The sequence below is a fragment of the Megascapheus bottae genome, chromosome 15, assembly GCF_031878675.1.
Source record: "Megascapheus bottae isolate mThoBot1 chromosome 15, mThoBot2.hap1, whole genome shotgun sequence".
Taxonomy (NCBI): Eukaryota; Metazoa; Chordata; class Mammalia; order Rodentia; family Geomyidae; genus Megascapheus; species Megascapheus bottae.
In genome coordinates, this window is record NC_143523.1 from 43,830,011 (window position 1) to 43,850,567 (window position 20,557).

Consider the following 20,557-nt stretch of genomic DNA (forward strand, 5'->3'; position numbering starts at 1 on the left):
CATTGTATTTAGAGCTGAGCACGGGGTCTGCATGTAGATTGCAGCTGGTTTGGAGTTGGAAAACTATGGGACTTCCTTTCTTCCCACGCCCTACCTCCACTGTCACCAGTCCTGGGGCTTAAACTCTGGGCCTAGGTACTGTCCCTGGACTTCTTTGCCATCAAGGCCAGCACTCTACTACTGGGGCCACAGCTCCACTTCTGGCCTTGATTGGAGATAAGAGGGTCATGGACTTTCCTGTTCTGGTTGGCTTTAAACCACAATCCTCAGATCTCGGCCTTCTGAAGTGAGATCTGAGTAACCAGTGCCTGACTTACAAGTTCAATTTCTTGATAGTAATACTGCTATTCTAACAGTTTACTTCATGTTGAGAGTTCTAATGGTTTGTGTTTTTATAGAGGTGGTCTATTCTTCCTGAACTGTCAAATACATTTGTGCAGAGTTGTTTATAATGCTTCGTTGCTGTGTCTAAATGCCTGTACAGTCTGTAGTAATAGTCCTTGCTTTATTCTTGATATTGCTCATTTGTCATACGTGGATTTTCTTGTCAGTCTGAATTGTCAATTTTATAGATTTTTTTCAAGGAATTGGTTATTTGTTGCATTCACTTTTTTTTTTCTGTTGCTTCTCTATTTGTTTCTTGTTTTTCTTTAGGTTGTTGATGCTCACATCACTTAGATTCATGGTTGAGACTTTTCTTCTTTGTTGATATATGCATTTAGTAGTCTAAATTTCCCTAACTTCTCTAAATTTCTAAATAGTGGCACTATTTTGTAGTGCCTCACAAATTTCTATATGCTACATCTTCCTCCCATTCTGTTCAGCTTAGTTCCCTCATCTCCCTTGATGCTTTCTCTTTGACGGGTAGATTGTTTGAGAAGTTATGATTTAGTTTCCAAATGTTCACATCTCCCTTGGTTATCATTCTGCTATTGATTTCTAGTTTGATTCTTCTGAGTTATTGAAATTCTTTATAGTTTGCTGGTTTGTTTCATACTCCAGGATCTGATCTATATTGTCATAGATTCTATAGGCCCTTGGAAGGATTGTGTATTCACACTCCTTCTTTCTTTTAATTAATTTTATATGATTGAGCTTTGCCCATTCTTTTGCTTTCAAATCTTATGTATGAATATATTTGAGATATTATTCCCTATTAGTGAGTAAGGAAAAAAAAATCTTGGGACTATGTTCCCTGCCTAACTGCAATGTCTTCTCTGCTTGTACTGGACTGTGGCCAGTACTGTTGCCTGCTTTGGTGAGGACTGGCTGCTTCGAGAGTTGAGTCTTTGCCAGAGTCTTGTGATATCACTACCACACTTTTGTTGTCTCTGAGGACTCTGTGAGTAGCAGAGAAAGAAGTGTGGAGCAAAGAAAGCAGCGTGACGAAAGGTCCCACATGCCTTAGCACCTGGAATGACCAAAGTTGCCTACTTTTCTGTCATCTGAGCAGCACCCACAGCTCTGGGACTAACAGGTACACACTAATCTGAGTCAGTGCTTAAAAAGGCCAATGAACACCTTTCAACTTAAATGTCTCTTCTGACTGTCTCCCGTCACATTCTCTCTTCACAAACTCATAAGTTCTAAGAATTCAAAGACCACATTGTCTTGTTTGTTACCAAGCATAAAATGTTGGTTCAGGATGCATGTTTCCTTTATATGTGGAAGCTACATTTAGCTAATAAATTTGTAAATAAATACGTGGAGTGGTATGCAAGTATTTACAGATGTATTAACTGAAATATAGTAGATTCGAGGGAGAACTCAGATAGTGTAATTCCTTAGAAAGACTAAGTCAAAGTTCAGCAAAAGAAAATCAGAAAGTGGGTCCTCAAAAGGAATGGGGTGGGGTCAAGGGTAAAGGGGAAGACAAATGAAGAGAAGTGGGAGAATGCGGTCAAGAATCCAGTGAATATCCTACTAATTTAAGAAGAGTGGAAGTGGGGCTGTGACTCAACTGGTAGAGTACTAGCCTTAAGCTGAAGAGCTCAGGGACAATGCCCAGGCCCAGAGTTTAAGCCCTCTCGACTGACCAAAAAAAAGAAAAAAGAAAAAAAAGTATGGAGCCAGAAGTGTGACCTAGTGGTAGAGTGCTTGCCTAGCATGCAAAAAGCCCAGGGTTCGATTCTTTAGTACCACATACAGAAAAAAGGCCGGAAGTGGTTTTTGTGGCTTAAGTGGTAGAGTGCTAGCCTTGAGAAAGCCCAAGGGCAGTGCCCAGGCCTTGAGTTCAAGCCCCAGGACTGGAAATTAAAAAAAAAAATAATAATAATGAGGGAAGTAATGGTTAAGGGGAATGTTGAAATGGGTAACAGTGATAGATAAATTCATAAACTGCTTTGTTAAATGGCAACTCCTTTGTACAACTACTGAAAGGCAATTCAAAAAAAGTGTTGATCTGTATAGTGCTTACATGGTATGTTTATTTTGTGCTAATTGATAAAGCTCTCAGTAGAGTCCTTGACATCTGGTATTTGTTAAATCAATGGAATGAATGAGTCAGCCATAAAGTCAAGGATATTAACCTAGACTATTCACTAACTGCATGCTTGGATCCTTGTCTCATTTCCAAATGTTGCTAGTGTTTGCCAACCAATCATATCTTAATGATAAGAAGCTCTGTGTAGCTCAGGTCTCCTGTTCATTTTCTATCTTCCTTCCCTCCCTCCCTCTCTCCCTCCTCCCTCCCTCCCTCCCTTCCTTCCTTCCTTTCTTTTTCTTTTTTCTTTTTGTTGGTTGTGGGGCTTGCACTCAGGGCCTGGGTGCTATGCCTGAGCTCTTTTTCTCAAGGCTAGTGCCCTACCACTTTGAGCCACAGTGCCATTTCTATGTAGTTTATTTTCTATGTAGTTCTGTTGGCTAGAAAGTTCTTTACATTGACAAACTGGAGATATGGCTGATCTGGAAGAATGCTACCCATGAGAAAGTTCTTCGCACTGAGCTGAAGTATTTTGGGCTTTCAATTAATATTCCATTCTAATCTTTATGGCCATATGCATGAAACTGAAAAATCATCTTTACTATGACAATCCTTCAGATATTTGAAGTTTGTTCTCATATCCATTTCTTCTCCCGCATAATTAAAAATAATTTCCTAGACATACAGTTGCTGAGCATCTGTAACCTGGAATAAGCTAGAGAATTAAAGGTAAAAAAACATAATCACTAATCTAATGGTTACTGATCTACTGGGAGCCAGGGAATCTAAGAGTGATAAGTATTAAGTCCAAACCTATCTACCTGGAAAGTCTCCACAGGAAGCCGGACGCAGTGGCTCATGCCTATAAGCCTAGCTATTCAGGAGGCTGAGATCTGAGGATTAAGGTTCAAAGCCATCCCGGGCAATACAAAGCAGAGAGACTCTTATCTCCAATAAATCACCAGAAAACAGGAAGTGGGGCTGTGGCTCAAGGTTAAGGCAGTAGCCTTTAGTTGAAGAGCTCAGGGACAATGCTTAGGCCAGAGTTCAAGCCTCATGACAACCACCACCCCCCCAAAAAAAAGAAAGTCTCTACAAGAGAAAGCATTGCAGCATTTGTTCCAAGAAGACCAAGAAGGGAGGGAATAGCCCATGGCAGGTTTGGGCCGGGGAAGGGGGAAGGTGGTTCCATATAGTTATTGATAGAAGTATAGCCCACTTTACATCTTACTATCCCATAATAATTAATAACCTGTCCTCAGCCTCCACATTTCTTTAGTGGGATGATAAATTGCATGACATATTCAAGTATGGCTGAAGTCAAAGGATGAGAGGTGGACCTGGGGAGGGGAGAGAGAGCCTGATCATAAGGGCTTTGGCTACCAAGCTCAGGCAGAACATTCAATGAGCTGAGCTTAATGTGGTATCTTTCCTTTTGTCGTCTCCAAAATGATCCAATTCATAGTCAGATCTGTACCCCACTGACAGATGATTTTTGCTGTGAGTTAACACTTAGTAGAGAGTATTATCAGGCAAGAGGGCCCAGGGTGAGACTCAGACAACCTCTGCCCACCTTTGCCAATGTAACTGAATCTGCCAAAAGGCCCAGGGTTTAGGCTTGTGTTTATGGTTGCGTGGTTGCATACAGTGATAATATTAGGCAATTCCCACAGGAACTTCCATTTAAACCAGAAATTCTGAAAGTCTTCCGTGGAGGGGGTCGTCGGAGGCCAGAACAGGCCTACTAGCTGCAAATGATTTGTTTTCTAACCCTGGTATGACTTGTGCATTGTGGAGACTTGGATGAACTGACAAAGGGAATGATTAATTGGTTATAAGGTGGTGTGTCACTTAGGGGTGCTAACTGAGATGTTTGAATGGGCAGTCAGTGGGGATGATTTGAACATTTGAAATACTTGATGGAAAGGGTGGCAGATAAGAGTAGAAAGACTGAACATTTGAAATATGTCTGAGACAGTATTTTTCTTAGAGACTCCTGTGACATCTGTCTCCAAGCAGCAGCTGTTGGTTTTCTTCCAATAGTTCAAAGTAGCCAATTTACCCGATGGCCTTCAGGTTGCTTCATGCTGCTACTAGACTGGACTCTGGATGCCTCCTAACCCCATCTCAACCCACTACTGATGCTCAAAGTGATAGATTTTCTCTATCTCCTCTGCCTGCCTACTGAGGTTTAGGCTAAGTCTCGGTCCTTTCTGTGCTGCCTTAATGGAATCCTACAGGCTGCATAATTCATAATGACCAGAAATCTATTGGCTCATAGAAGCAGAGAGGTCCAAGACTGAGGGACTACTATCTTTTGAGGCCCTTCTTGCTCTTTCCTACTAAAGCATAAGGGAAAGAGAATAAAAGAGTCCAAGAGGAGATCCAGTTTAAAAAGAGCAGTATTAATTTATTCATAGGACAGGACTTCCTGACTAAAGTATCTTTGTTCCCATCTCCCAACACCATAATGTCACAGATCAAATTTCCAGCACATCATTTATAGGGGAAGTATTCAGACATAGTAGACTGGTTTGGAAATCTAGATGTCTGCTAATTAGGCTGTTGCAATGAAATACCACAAGGTATAAACAACAGAAGCTGATTAGCAGCTGTGGAGGATAGAAGACTGAGATCAAGATGTTTACAAGGGAAGTTCTCTGTGAGGACTGAGAAACACATCTTCCATGTCACTCCCTAGCTATTGGTGGCTTGCTGATGATCTAGTGTCCTTTGACTTTTAAAATTATCATCATTGAGGATGCTAGTAGTTCACACCTGTAATCCTAGCTACTGAAGAGGCTGGGATCTGAGGATAGCACCCTTATCTCCAATTAACCACCAGAAAACCAGAAGTGGTGCCGTGTTTCAAGTGGTATAGCTCAAGGGCTAGCCTTGAGCTGAAGAGCTCAGGGACAATGCCCAGGCCCGGAGTTCAAGCCCTACCACTGACGATATATATATATGTGTGTGTGTATATATGTGTATATATGTATATATGTGTATATATATGTATATTATCATCATCACACACAAACACACATATATTAATCTTGACAATCTCTATTTACAAATTTCCCCTTCATGTAAGGACATCTGTTGTTTGGGGAAGAGACCATCCTACTCCAGTAATTATATCTACAGTGACCTTATTTCCCCAAAAAATTACATTCTGTGGAACTAGGACTTGGGGAGCTTTTTTTCAGTATATAAACTATTTATTATCAGAAAAGGCCTACAGACTCATTTCTTCTTGGACATACCCACAGTGCGACCGCGGCATCCAGTAGTCTTAGTGTGCTGGCCTCTGATTCATAGGCCCTAGAAGTGGCGCAGCCCTCTATGAGCTCGGATCTTCCTCAGCGGCTCCAGCTCTTCACAGAGCTTATTATCCAGGCAGTTGGCCAGAACCTGGCTGAATTTTGCATCCTTTACATCTTTCTGCCTGTTTAGGAACCAGTCTGGAATTTTGCACTGACGTGGATTCTACATAATGGTGATTACATGTTCTACCTTGTCCTCTGAGTTCTCCAGCCCTCTTGGTGAGGTCAGTGTCTGCTTTTGTCAACACTACATGAGCATGTCTTCGTCCCACACCCTTAATGGAGTGATGGCAAAGGCTATTTTCCACCACCCATCGATGTTGGTGTTGAATACTTGTAAAATGTGCTGGAACTTCTCAGGAATCACTAGAGACATGGTGGCAGCACCAGCCACTTGGGGAGTTTTTTTTTTTTTTTAACACATGAATCGATCCCAGGACACTTAGCTTGACACAGCATCAGTAAGAACAACCATCTCTATTGGTAGTAACCAATAGTAACCAACATTAATGTTTAATAGGACACCATGAGGTCAAAAGAAACCTGATGGTGAATGGAGATGCTCCCTAACTCTATAACAAGCTGAAGGTATGTAATGCAATAGATAGGGTTCCTTTGCTCTGAGTTATGTGATTCCCCACTCGCCACTCTTGACTGAATATTGGTACTGTAGCCCCTTGATACAAATGACCTTAATGGCTGCTTGTGACTGGCTGAAGATCATCAAACTATATCCTTACGTGTGGACCCTGAGGTCGCAGACAGGAAGGTTGCCACCACGTCTGCTTCATTTGTGCTTATTTAAAAGCAAGTTAACTGGTGGTATTTCACTTTTGTTTCTTGGTTGGTTGGTGGAAGTTGGTTGTTAACGTCGCCTACACTTGTTAGACAAGCACTCCCACTTGAGACACAGGCCTAGGCTCTCTTGTTTTAGTTACTTTTTAGGTAGGATCTAGTGTCAACTTTTGGGTTGGCCTGGACTGTGATTTCCATATTTATGCTTCCTGTATAGTTGGGATGATAGGTATGTGTCAACATGCCCAGATTTTTTTTTTAAGTCTTAAGAATGTTTTGCCTAGGCTAGCCTTGAACTTCAGTCCTCCCTATCTTTGCTGTAGTTATAGGCATGAGCCACCACATCTGGGATGATACTCTGATTCTTGATCTGGGTTGTGCTGAGCAAAGGTAATCACTTTGAATACTCATCTAGCCCTCCTTTGATGTGTGAACTTACCTGTACAAGGAGTAGACTTGCAATTAAAAACAAACTCTACAGGGCTCCACTGGCTCAAGTTTGTAACCCTAGCTACTCAGGAGACTGAGATTTGGAGATCACAGTTCAAAACCAGCCTGGGAAGGAAAGTCCACAAGACTCTTATCTCCAAAAAGCCAGAAGTGGAGTTGTGACTTGTGGTAGAGTGCTAGCTTGAGCACAAAAATACAGGACAGTATCCAGGCTCTAACTTCAGGCTCTAGGAGTGGCACAAAAACAACTTAAATAAAAACCTCTTTTGGGCCAGGAGTTTGGCCTAGTGGTAGAGTGCTTGCCTAGCATGCACGAAGACCTGGGTTCCATTCCTCGGCACCACATACATAGAAAAAAGCCGGAAATGGTGCTGAGGCTCAAGTGATAGAGCACTAGCCTTAAGAAAGCTCAAGGACAGTGCTCAGGCCCTGAGTTCAAGCCCAGCATTGGCAAAAACAAAAACAACAAAACAAAAAAAGAAACCACCTCTTTCAGGGATGGGGATAGAGTTCAATGAGAAAATACTTACCTAGTATGCACAAGGCCCTGTGTTACAACAACAAAACACTGTTTAAAACTGTTGGCTTGAGTTGCCCAAAGTTCCGGAACTTCACTGGTCATTTTCTCCTCTATGACTATTTAGATCTACTGACCACATTTATAGAGTGCCTTTCCCCTCTTTCCTCATTTTAAGGGGACTTAACAAACAGATGTAATTCTGGCAATACGTCATGGTCACAAGTTGCACTATGCAGATTGCAATAAGAAAATAACACAGACCTACCAAAATCTCTCTCTTTTGCCCAGAAACAGTGCTGACTTGCCATTTCCAGTTGCTGACCAAGTATGGCCTGTATGTTGACTCTGCTCCCAGCACTTGAAGAAGATGAGATCTGGTGCTTGAGAAAGCAGGGGAGCTGAAGGAAACTTCTCTGTCTGCTATGAGAAAAATGGAAGTTCAAACCCAGGTGCAGTATACATGCCCGCAATCAAACAGTTGAGAGAGTATGAGCCAGCCTGGGCTACAGAGTGAGGCCCTGCCTAAACAAAATGAGACAATAGAAAACAGGAGTTCTGAACATCTAGGGAAAAAGGAAGTCCCCTCTACAATAGGCTGAAGAAGCATCAGTGGTAATATCTGAAAAGTGTTTATGGGGGTGGGGTGGGAATAGCCTTTTACCTGGGCTCTGTTTTGGAGTGTCTAAACCATTCCCATTGCTTAACATAAAGAGCCCAAAGTAAGTCTAGCAAAAACAGTGAGATTAGCTCTTAATGCTAACAAGCTCCCAGTACAATGAGCATTTTAGATTGAGACATGGCTAGGGCATGTATCTCTGTGGTTCAGTGCTTGTAATTTGAAGCTCAATGGTGGAGTGCATATGTAATTTGATCCTCAGCATCTCTAAAAACAAGAAGAAAAAATAAAATGGAGAAAACTTGGGTTCTGGTGGTTCATGCCTGTAATCCCAGCCACATGGGGGGCTGAGATCTGAGAATCTTAAAGCCATACCAGGCAGGAAAGTTTCAAGACTCTTCTCCAATTAACCACCAGAAAACCAGAAGTGGTGCTGCAGCAGCTCAAAGTGGTAAAGTGCTAGCCTTGAGCTGAAGAGCTCAGGGACAGTGCCCAGGCCCAAAGAGAAAACTTATGGAGAAAAATAGATTTGGTTCTTGGAAAATTTCAAGCTAGGTATGGTGACATGCAACAGTAATGCTAGCACTTGGAAGGATGAAGCAGGAGGATTATTAGTTTGAAGTCAGCCTGGGCTACATAGTGAGATCTTGTCTCAAAAAGAGGAAGGAAAGAAGGAAGGAAGGAAGGAAGGAAGGAAGGAAGAAAGGAGGGAGGGAAAAAGTGAGGGTAGGTAGGAGGAAGGAAGGGAGGGTAGAGAAGGGGAGAAGGGAAGAAAGGAGGAGGAGGAAGAGGAGGAGGAGGAGGAGAGAATATCGAGGGTCTTCCTATCATTCTGTTTAAAACTGCAGCATCCATGACCTGTGATCTAGCCTCTTTACTCCTTGTACTCTGGTTTGACTTCCTTTTTCTTAGCCCTAGCCCCTTCTTGCTCTATAATTCACTTATTTATTATGTTTGCTTTGTTGAACAAGGGCTGAGATTTTTGTTTTGCTTAGTGATTCATCGTACATCCAGGATATTGTAATCTAGACTTGAGTGAGCGTATGAATTGAACTGGAGACTTAGATTCCCAGGTGGTGGTAAGTCACATGAGTTTCCTAGGGCTAGAAGGCACGTGCATCTACCACACCTGTCCCCATCCACCTACAGCCGCTGAGAACATCCTCCCTTCCTCTTGCCTCTCCCTGTCTCATTGGCTGGAGCTTGTGCAGTTGACTAATTTGCTCTTGGCTCAGGCCATCCTTGACCCCTCTGCCTAGGTCAATGTACCAGAAGAACTGTGCCCTTAGACTTCCAAAAGCCTATTAGGCAAAATTCTTTTTTGTTTTTTAAAGATATGGCAATGGACACTTCTTGACTCCCGTGATCTCAACTGGGGATAGAGATGCTGTCTGCTCAGCCTTTCCAAGCCCAGCCCCTCTAACTCAATCTGGGAACCGGTTTTACAGGATGAGGCAAGGAGAGACCTACCAGGTTTGTAATTACTCCACAGTCCTCTGTTTACCTGGGATTTAGGTTTCTCTGAGCCTCTGTATTAGGTAGGTCCCATCTGTGTCAACAAGTAGGCCTGGCATCCCAGGGCATTCCAGTAACAATGCTTGGCCCCAACAGCAAACCAGGACAGACACTTCCCCAACCAAATAACCAAGTGACAAACAGCCCTTCCTGGAAAATGGAGACAGGTGGAATTATTAATATTATTATGTTATTGTTATTTAGTATTTTATTATGTGCGAATATTGAACTGGAACTCAGGGTCTGGGGACTTTTCCTTGGCTTTATTGCTCAAGGCTAGCACTCTACCACTTGAGCCACAGCTCAAGGTACTGGTGGTTAATTGGGCACAGACTTTCCTGCTCAGGCTGGCTTTGGAATTATGCTCCTCAGATCTCAGCCACCTGAGTAGGTAGGATTACTGGTGCAAATCTCCAGTACCTGACATAAACAAGTTCCAGTATTCCGTGGAGTGCAGACACTCACAGTGAAGAATTGTCTCAAGACACAGCGTCTTCCATCCCACCAAAACATGTCTCTAGGCACACAATTTGACAAGTGAAATTTTCCTTTTGTTAGTCCAGGTTTTATTGTACACTCTTCCTAGAGTAAAGGAGAGTATGGTTGCATGTAGTTGCCATGGTTGCTGTATTTGAAACTGTCAACTCTTTACCTATAGTTCTGGAAAATTGCATTCCTTGTGGAAGACTGCTCATAGACTGTGTCACCAAGACAACACCTCTGTCTTGAAGTGTTACAGAAAAATGAATAGACAGTGGAAATAACTTAGATTTATTAGGCTAGCCTCAATGTCTAAGCCCTGAGTGCAGGGCTTACAGAGTATTTGTAAGCAGGTTTAGGTTGGGAAAGGAATGTACATAGGGAGTGAGTTCCTCAGAAGAACTTGTGTTGCAAAGGGTAGATGTAGGTTTAGGAGTAGAACACAGAAATTTTGGTTGCTGTGTGTTTCAGTCTTCCCCCAAAAGTTGCAATTTTAGAAAATTGCAGATATACATATGTCAGTTTCTCAGAAATTATAGGGTGTGTAGGAAATAACGCAGAAAGCAAGGGTGGTTATAGAAGCTAAAGTTCAATCAGCTTGTCCTGGTCAAGCTGATTTTTAACAATGGCTGGTTTTCTTGGTTGCTGGGATGTACCCTGCAAAGCAGGAAAGGAGAAAGATCCTGACTTATTTCAGGTTTCTGTGCCCACTGTCAGCCAAGCCACGCTCATTGACAGATCTGTGCCTGTAGCTCTCTTACTCATTGTGTGATTGTGCATGGCTATGGAGCAATTCTAATTGAGTCCTTACTGCCTTGGCATGTTTGAATGTGGGCTCTGAAATAAAGAACTAAGGTCTCTCTGAACTTCTCTCCAGTCTCTTGCCCCTCTTTCCTCTCTGAGACAAAGGGGAAAAAAAAGGACTCTCTTTAGGATTTTCTTAAAGATAGACAATCTGACAAGGAACTTAATTGTGGGGCAGGCCACACAAACACATGCATATGAGTACAGTTGTCACAACAGTTGGTACCAAGGGAGATATTATTACCCCTTACTTGGCAGCCAGTGGGCCACCTCAGACAAAAGAACTTGATGCTGGTAATCAGTGTCTCTGCCTGCAACCCCAGCTGCTCAGAATGCTGAAATCTGATGATCCAGGTTTGAAGCCAGCCTAGGAAGACAAATCCAATAGACATTTATTTCTTATTAACCAACGGAACGCTGGAAGAGGACATGTGTGTCAAGTGGTAGTGCATCAGCCTTGATCTTAACTTCAAGCCCCTGAACCAGCACCTAAGCAAAACCCAAACACCTTTACTTTGCTCTGCTTCCCCCTTAGCCATGTCTGATTACCCGGGGCAATCCAGTAAGTTGAAACTGAAGACAATAGAAACAGGAGGAAAATTCACTGCCTTCAAAAGAAAATAAGGGAACAGAAGAAGCAAGCGGTAGGAATCAGGAGAATGAGGCAAACACTGCTTTATTTGATTTCTGTCAGCTGTCTACCTTCACAGGATACCCAGCTTGCATCTAGCTGAAATGACACATTTCCCCTTTGATCTTGAAGACTCATGAACCTCAGAACACAGCACTCACCTCCTCCCACCTCCTGGGCTGGTTGGCAACAGAGAAAAAAACCTTGTATGTCAATAAAGGAAGAGCTGGTCAGAGGGCTGTGAATGAAACCTAAAACTCAAGCTACACAAGATGTCCTGCAGGCTGCAATACACTTTAATTTGAGTGCCAGCTTTATATTCAAATCATTTTTAATTTTTTCAGTATGTACATAAGTGAAAATTTGGGGCTAGGGGTGTGGCTTAAAGAGAGAGAGTACTTGAGTTCAATCCCCAGTACCACCCAAACAAATCTGGATGAAAATGAGTCCAAGACAATACTGTTTGAGTAGAGACTTGTCTGCTCACCTTCAAAGCTGCCCTGTGGTTCCTGCTGGTTTCCTTCTGCCAAAGGAAGTTTGTGTTGGTTTGCTTTTTGATAAAGTCATCCTCTGTTTTTGATGTCTTGCTAGCATGGTAGAGCAGTCAAAGGTGAGAGTCTTTGGGAAATAGTTCCTGGGGAGATACTTTTTGGTTCTGTAAGAGCTTGGTCATAGTGACTTGGTGAACTGGCACCTGGAACATATATCTGGGAAGGTCAAGGGTTTCATGCAAGCTATCCGTATACAGAGACTCAAGTCTTGCTACTGCTTGCCCGATGGCAATTTCTGGGCATTTGTTTCCTGCTGTGGATGTTCCCTTTGCTTCATTCCCCACTAATGACTAGCTCTGTTGTGATACACCCAGGTCATAACTGGAGCTGTTTGCTGCTTTCCTGCACCTGCTCTGATATTCTGTGAACTGTCTGTTCATTGGTTTCCTGCAAAGGATTCTCTTGGGGGCTGAGCCTTTGTAGCACAGGAATTAGACTTCAAACCTCCTCAGATCTGCCTACCATCCTGACCTGAGATAAGCCACCCAAGAAGGACCCCAGCTAAGCCAGGGGTGTCAAGAACAGGAGTAGAGGCATGGGAAGGGTACACACTTTGTAAAGTGGAAGTTTGTGCCTATATATGAGGTGTAGGATGTCACTAACTTGGTCATAGGTAACTGTCATTTTAATTAAAGCCAGATTTACTGATGTGACGTGTGTATGTGTGTGTGTGTGTATGTGTGTATGTGTGTGCTGGGATTGAACTCAGGGCTTTTTGCTGTTGCTTGGCTTTTTTTTTCAATCCAGGCAGAATCTCTATACTTCTTAAGTTACACCTCTACTTCTGGCTTTTTGGTGGGTAATTGGAGATAAGAGTCTCAGGACTTTTCTGATTTGTCTTCTGTGAACCAACATCCTCATACCTGGCCTTCTGAGTAGCTAGGATTATAGGCCTGGTTGAGTATTTCTTTAATTGATTGATTCAGACACTGTGTTGAGATGCTCCCAGCCTCAATGAAAGAATTCACATAGGGAAAGATTCCCCAGAGCATCTTTCTCCACACACCTGCTCACCAGCCCTCTGCATCTGGAGGAGTTTTAGCTCTTTACTGTTCCCCACAGTCACTTGCAATCTCTTCCACTCGTGTTATCTTGGAAGGCACATGACGGTACAAAGTTCAGCTTGGGGAGCACTAGTTCCCCTCTCACACATGTATGTTTCCTTCATGAGCCTCCTTGAACACGCACTGTCATAAGAACATTGCACTGCCTTAGCCAATAGGGAATTTAGGGAAGTACTTCTCAACTTTTACTGTGTACATACATCACTTGAGGATCTTGTTGAAATACAGATTCCCACTCAGGAGGTCTAGGTCAGGACTCCCAAAACAAACATTTATCATAAGCTCACATATTATGACAAAGTTACTCCTGGGAAGCTGATTCTGTTTATGGAAGCACTAGGCAGCCCCACCTCTGCCTGAGACTAGCAGTGAAGTCCTCTGGATAGTCTTCTGCAGAAAGAAGGATGGTGGGATCTCTGTCTGTCTGTTTGTTTGTGTATCTCTCCTTCTCTCTGTCTCTCTCCCTCTCATCTATACTTCAGAGACAGAGAAGCAATCTCTGACTTATATGCAGTCTGAGCTCTTCTGGGACCTGCCTCCCTCCCTGGACTCCAGTGTCTTTATGCGTCCCCTCTGTTGCTGATCTGACAAATAGTTGAAGATCTCTCTATCTCTCTTATTCCTTGTTTCTAATTTATCAACCAGGATATTTGAAGACTGCCATATCAAGTCTGAGGCCTCAGCTTCCTGCATGAAACCCAATCCCATCTTACCGTGTGACTTCAGAAGATCATTACCTTCTCAGGTCTTGATGCCCTTATTGACCAGTTCCAGGGTAAGGAGAGTCACCTCATCTGGACAAACTAAGTATAAATAGAACCTTGCACCTAAACCTGCCTCACATAGCTCTTGGCAAAGTCATGATCAATCAATATGTTTGTTATGGTTTGCACTTCTGGAAGAATTAGATTGCCTGTCCTATGTCAGAAAGGAACCAGATTTCATGCTGCCAATCAGGGTGGGTGTATTCTAGATCAAACAATAGGAAGTGGAAGCAAAGGAGACTAGGAGGGGTTTCCTATAATCAGGAAAAGAAATAAAATGTTGGGGTGGGGAAGGGAAGGCATGTTGAATGTACCTCCGGATGAGCAGGCATTGTAGGAGGACTCTGAACATTTTCTGATTGTGTAATACTGAGGTTCCAAGTTTGTGGAGAAACAGCAGTGAGAGGGGCAAGTGTATGGTGTGTTAGTGTTGACTTCAGGAAGATCTGGAGGGTACAGATATCTGGAATTTCCGGTGGAATAAGCAGATGAGGAAGACCAGTGATGCCTTACCTGATTTTCTTGGGTCCTTCTGCTTTGACACTTCTGTCTGGGAAATAAAAGTGCTGGCGCAATGTACAGAGGAGAGCAGGTGCGATAACAAGGAATTTCATCCTAAAAGCACCAGACAAACATGAAAGTAGTGATGATTAAGGCCCTTATTTGGGTGTCAACAATTTTCATAAGGGGATGGAACCAGGTAGCTAATTCTTGTTTGGATTCTAAGATTTCATCTAGCCTTTTTATAATCTATGATAAAACATACTGTAAGCAGGTCACTGATACAAAGATAACTGCCTTCTGTTTCGCCTAAAATTAAAGTAATTAAATTATGGCATGACAACCTGAACCAGTGGTGGTAAACCTATTTGATAGTTGTTTTTTGCTTTTCACCTGGAAATGAAAGGTGATTTCTGTGATCCTCATGGACCCCCTCCTTTTCTGGGGGGGGCAACCCTGGGCCTTGAGCTCAGGGCCTGAGCACTGTCCTTGGGCCTTCTCAAGGATAGAGCTCTACCACTTGAGCCTCAGCACCACTTCCAGCTTTTTTTTTTTTTTTTTTTTTTTTTTTTTTTTTTTTTCTATGCACGTGGTACTGAGGAATCGAACCCGGGTCTTCATGCATGCTAGGCAAGCACCTTAACCACTAGGCCAAACTCCCGGCCCATAGACCCTGAGCCTCTCAAAGCCCTCTTCTAGATACACCGGGTTCAGCAGCTGGTGGGGTCCGTTTTTCTGTAGGCCAGGGGCTCACCCAGAAAGTCAGTTTTCAACATGATGTGCTGAGAGAAGGGAAGCAAACCACCAGAGACCTTCCCGGGCGGACCAGAGAGCTCCAGCCCCGCCAGCAGGCGGCGCACACGCGCTGCGGGGGCTGGACGGAGAAGGCGTGGCCACCACTAGCGTCCTGACGTGCGCGTGCCCGTCAGCGGCGGGGCCGCGCACGCAGGGAGGGAGTCCGGGTCGGCCGTGCGGTGCCATTTCCGGGAGGGACGGGGCGGGGCCTGCGTTCGGCCCGCCCTCAATCACGGCGGGAGGCGGGCGGAGCGTGCGGGGAGGGGGGGTCAGTCGTGCTGAGGGGAGCGGCGCGGGAGGTGAGTTTCCCGGGAGGGAGGAGCGGGCCCGCGGCGGCTGCCTCGCGGAGGTGGAGGCGCGGCTCGGGGCTCTGGGAGGGCCGGGGCGGCTGGGGCGCGAGGTGCGATGGGTGGTCGAGGCCTGGTGGACGGGGTGAGGGGGCACCGGGGGGGGGGGGCGCGATGGGCAGGAGCGAGCTTTCCGGGAGCTCCACGCTCGCGGAGGGGTGGAGGAGTGCGCCGGGTCGGCTGGGCTCGCCGGTGCTCGTGGGCGGTGTGAAAGGAGCGGGGTGGCCCCGAGCTCTGGAGGACCCGCGGTGGGAGATGCCCGGCCTGGGGCAGTGGGGGGGGCGGGGACCATGGTTCCGGACCTGCCCTCCCGACCCTGTGGGCGTCCGGGTCTGGGTTGGCGTGGGAAAGAAGCCAGCCAGCGGGAGGACTGTGATTCTCTGGGGCGGAGGAGACGGGAGCCTTGGAGGAGGGGAGAGAACCTGGGGTATGGAGGCGGGCCCGGGAGACTCCGGAGACTCCTGAAAACACAAGTAAACAGACCTGTTCCCCTTTTACAGACGCCGTCCAAGCGGGGGCCTCGGGGCTGGACACCCGGAGAGGAAGATGCCAGCCACAGACCTTGTGATGTTGGTGAGGCTCAGAAGGCCCTTGTTCCTTAAGTTGGGTTTTGGTTTTTTTTTCACCCTCTGATGTTTGCTTTTGGTGGCTGAGCATTTTTGCCACCTTTTATTTTGGGGAGAATGACCGGATGAATTCATCTGGATTAATTATATGAATAGGTTATCTGGAGAACTTGAAAAATTCTGGAATCAAAGCCTGGCACGTGTCTCAAGCCTATGTAATCCTAGCTATTCAGGAGGCTGAGATATGAGGATCACTTTTCAAAGCTAACCCAGGCAAGAAAGTCCAGGAAACTTAATCTCTAACCACCAAGAAGGCGGAAGTAGAGCTGTGACTCAAGTAGTACAGTGCTAAATTTGAGCAAAAAAGCTCAGGGACAGTGTACAGATCCTGAGTTCAAACCCCAGGACCTCTCTACCACTCCTTTCCCCACCTACAAATAATATTTCTTGATTTTTTTTTCAAAATCTCTTATACTATTAGAACAGTTTTAAAAACTAGTATTATTGCTTTTTGTCAGGGTCTGCCGTGTATTCGTTTTGAATATAGTCATCCTTAGACCACAGTCAGGCTTCTTTGGAAGGCAAATAGTATATCTTACTTGAATAGATAAGCTTTTATGATGCTCTTAAATATAAGACCTCTGTAATGAAGGCTTCAGATAGTCTGAACTTAAGTTCTTTTGCTCCCTGCTTTGGTGGAGGTCAGTTTTGTCTCCTCTTCATCTTTATTTGGACAGTTCTGAGGTTTGAACTCAGCACCTCAAGATTTCTAGGCAGGCCTTCTACCACTGAGCCATGACTCCAGCCTTTTTTATTTTTTAATTGTATTTATTTATTTTGTGGGTTATGGGGCTTAAACTCGTCCTGGGCTCTGTCCCTGAGTTCTTTAGCTCAAGGTTACCACCTTACCCCTGGGCCTGGGCATTGACCCTGAGTTCTTGAGCTACCATCCTACCCTTGAGCCAAGCCCCACTTCTGTTTTCTGGAGGTTAATTGGAGAGAAGTCTCAGGTTCTTTTGTGCCAGGCTGGTTTTGAACTGTGATCCTCAGATCTCAGCCTCCTGAGTATCTAGGATTACAGGCGTGAGCCACCACACCCAGCTCAGCCTTTTTTTATTTTTAATTATAAATTATTATTATTATTATTTTAAGATAGGCTCTCTTTCTGCTCAGGCATGTCCTGGAACCTTGACTTTCCTATTTTTCTCTTCTTGCCCTGTAGTTAGTGTAATAGCTGTGTACTACTATGCCCAGCTTCTTTTTGTTGAGAAGCTTTTCTGCCCTATCTTCACCTCCTTGGCAGCTGGGATTACAAACCTGAGCCATGGTGCCCAGCTTGTTCTTGACATCTTCATGGTGTTTTGTTTTTTTTTTTTTCCAGCTGACCAAATGCATGTCTACCAGAATGGATTTTTATTCTTTGCACATATCCTATTCCACATAAGCTCCTGGTATGAAAATTTAGGGGACTCTATAGGTTTCAAATAGAAAAAATTTCTGGGTTTGTTTTTATTTAATAGTTCTCTGAGGTTGTATCCCCTTATGTAGTGTTTTAGCAAATAATTCTGTTTATCTAACTACAGAAAGTTGTCTGTTGTTCCTGGGGAATTAGCAGAACTAGTGGTGAGATTTTCTTGTATCCCATTCTGATTTCTTTCTTTCTTTCTTTCTTGTTAGTCCTGAGGCTTGAACTCTAGGCCTGGGTTCTGTTCCTGAGCTCTTTAGTTTAAGGCCACCACCCTACTTCTTGAGCCACAATGCCACTTCTGGTTTTCTGGTGGTGAATTAGAGATGAGTCTCATGAACTTTAGTGCCTGGACTGGCTTTGAACCACGATCCTCAGATCTCAGCTTCCTGAGTGGCTAGGATTACAGACATGAGCCACTTCCCCTGATTTCTGATTTCTTTTAGTAGCAAACCTGTGAGGTCTGCAGAAGGATAAAGAAGAAAGAAGCTAAGTTGTGGGCTCTTTTGGTTTAAGGAGAGGAGCAAGAATAATCTTAGGCCATGAATGAGAGACAGAGATAACTTGGTTTATCCTTCAGAGCTTAAGGAAAAGTTCACCTAAAATAGATTCTTGTCCCAAATTTCATGAAGCTAATAATTTTATTTACAAGAGCACTGTTAGGAACACTGGAAACTGTAAATAAGCAAAGGAATCAAGTCATCCCATCTCATTGCCCACCTCTCATGAATCCCTCAGTAATCTCAGCAGAAGTTGTTAGCATCTTGAAGGGTTAATATAGGATGACTGGTAACAATTGGAAGTTTCTGGTTTTCTTCTTATAGATTGGTGTTTATGTAAATTACAGCTTCCATTTCTATATATAGTTAGGAGGCCCATGAACTTACTTTAAGTCTGTGCCATAATTATATTTATTCAGAGTATTTAACTTGGGATTCAGTTTTATTTTAAAGTATTTATTTGTTGCCGTATTTTGTAAACTTTCTCACTTCATTATCTAGGATGTTTAGGGGTTCTGTTTATTACTGTAAGAAATTAAATCACAGATATGAGTAGTCTCTCTTCCTCCCTCCCCCCTTTCTCTTCTTTCTTTCCTTCCTTCCTTCTTTATTTCTTTCCCGTTGTGGGGCTTGAACTCTGGGCCTGGGTGTTGTTGCTGAGCTCTTAGGCTCAAGGCTACCACCCTACCCCTTGAACCACAGAGCCACTTCCTGTTTTCTAGTGGTTAATTGGAGATAAGTGCCCGGCTGGCTTTGAACTGTGATCCTTGATCTCATCCTCTTGAATAGCTAAGATTACAGGTGTGAGCCACCTACACCTGCCAAGTCATTTCCTGAGACAACATTCAGGTTGCATGAAATACTTTTACTAGAAGGGCTTCCATCTTTTCTTGGCTAATGTGCTTTATGGGCCTAAATTGCATAGAGACAGTGACCATAGCTGGGTATTGAGTTGTACAGGAAACTACCATAATCTGAGCTCAAGATTATCTAACTACTCTTTTATGATGTGTAAAACAGATTGGCTCTCCAATTGGGAAGAAAGTTCATATGGGCATGTGCAGGAAAGTGTCTTATAGAATAATTAATATTGATAACAGTCTTAGAAGTCAAATGAAAACTGCCTCTGATAGATATTCAGTCACCCATCTTTTCTTTTAGCAGAATATGATGAGCAAAAGTCAGAGAACAATATGGATTCAGGAGTAATAATATAACTCCTAGCTAACATTTATCAAGTGTATGCACATTAGGTGCAGCAGTAGCTGCTCTACATTCTCGTTTAACTTTTATAAAAATAAAACTCTTGAGAAGTTTGCTGGTATCCCCTTTTAATAGATGAAAAACTAGATTTATAGTGACTTGTTGCAGTTAAGTGGAGGAGTTATCTTGAAGTTGTCTGACTTCAGATCCTTCCCACCTTTCTACCATCTACCTTGTGGCACTGCCCCTGGGCCAAATTTCTGGTAGGTGTCAGGGATTGCTGAATATTGTGACTAATAGGACAGGGTTTGGATAGAACAGAGGGGTAGAATTGTTTTTCCCTAGATCAATTTGGAAAAATGAGTTTTGGTTTGAAAAAGATTCTTTTCTTCACCATAGTTTAGTCTTTTCTGAAAAGGGCATATTTTGTTATAAAATCTTGTCTATTTTCTTTTATGTGAAACTAGGGTTCTATATCAAAATTTAATAATTTGTGTCTATAGCTAGATATAGTCTTTGAAGGGCATTTGATATTTATTTATGTTTTTAAAAGTCACTGTGTCTGGGGGCTGGGAGTTTGGCCTAGTGCATGAAGACCCAGGTTCAATTCCTCGGTACCACATACATAGAAAAAAGCTGAAGTGGTGCTGAGGCTCAAGTGGTAGAGCTCTAGCCTTGAGAAAGTCCAAGGACAGTGCTCAGGCCCTGAGGTCAAGCCCAGAACTGGCGCCCCCCCCCCCCCAAAAAAAAAAAGTCACTGTGTCTGATAGGGCTCAAAACCACCGTGTTTTTTTTTTTTTTTTTTTTGCCAGTCCTGGGCTTGGGCTCAGGGCCGGAGCACTTTCTCAAGGCTAGCACTCTACCACTTGAACCTCAGCACCACTTCTGGCTTTTTGCTATGTATGTGGGGTACCGAGGAATTGAACCCGGGTCTTCGTGCATGCTAGGCAAGCATTCTACCACTAGGTCAAACTCCCGGCCCAAAAACCACCGTGTTTACACTGCCTATTGCAGAACATGAAGACGACCTGGAGTCCACGTGTAACAGCGTCCATCGAGTCCAAGGAGCTTGGGTTGTTTCCTACTGCTGAGTTTTGGCCTTGTTTATTTTAGGTGATTTACCTGTTTGTGTGCGTATGTGACATGTCATGGTGTGTGATATTTCCATTTACGTCTTAGGGAGACTGTCATTCATGACTATGTTCACCAACTGAGAGTGGGATGCTTCCACAGTGGAATCAAAGC

General features: G+C 43.8%; 1 protein-coding gene and 1 pseudogene across 1 annotated transcript in view; one reads left to right on the forward strand and one right to left on the reverse strand.

Moving 5' to 3' along the window:
- Positions 1-5,665: 5,665 nt before the first annotated feature.
- LOC150054248 (small ribosomal subunit protein uS13 pseudogene) lies at positions 5,666-6,121 on the reverse strand (annotated as a pseudogene).
- Positions 6,122-13,852: 7,731 nt separating this feature from the next.
- Sgpl1 (sphingosine-1-phosphate lyase 1) overlaps positions 13,853-20,557 on the forward strand; it is a 55,643-nt gene continuing 48,938 nt past the window's right edge. Inside the window, exon 1 of the mRNA XM_090346493.1 lies at positions 13,853-13,946. Within this exon, the coding sequence (XP_090202619.1) occupies positions 13,863-13,946 (84 nt within the window). The 5' untranslated portion in view covers positions 13,853-13,862. The remainder of the gene's footprint in view (positions 13,947-20,557) is intronic.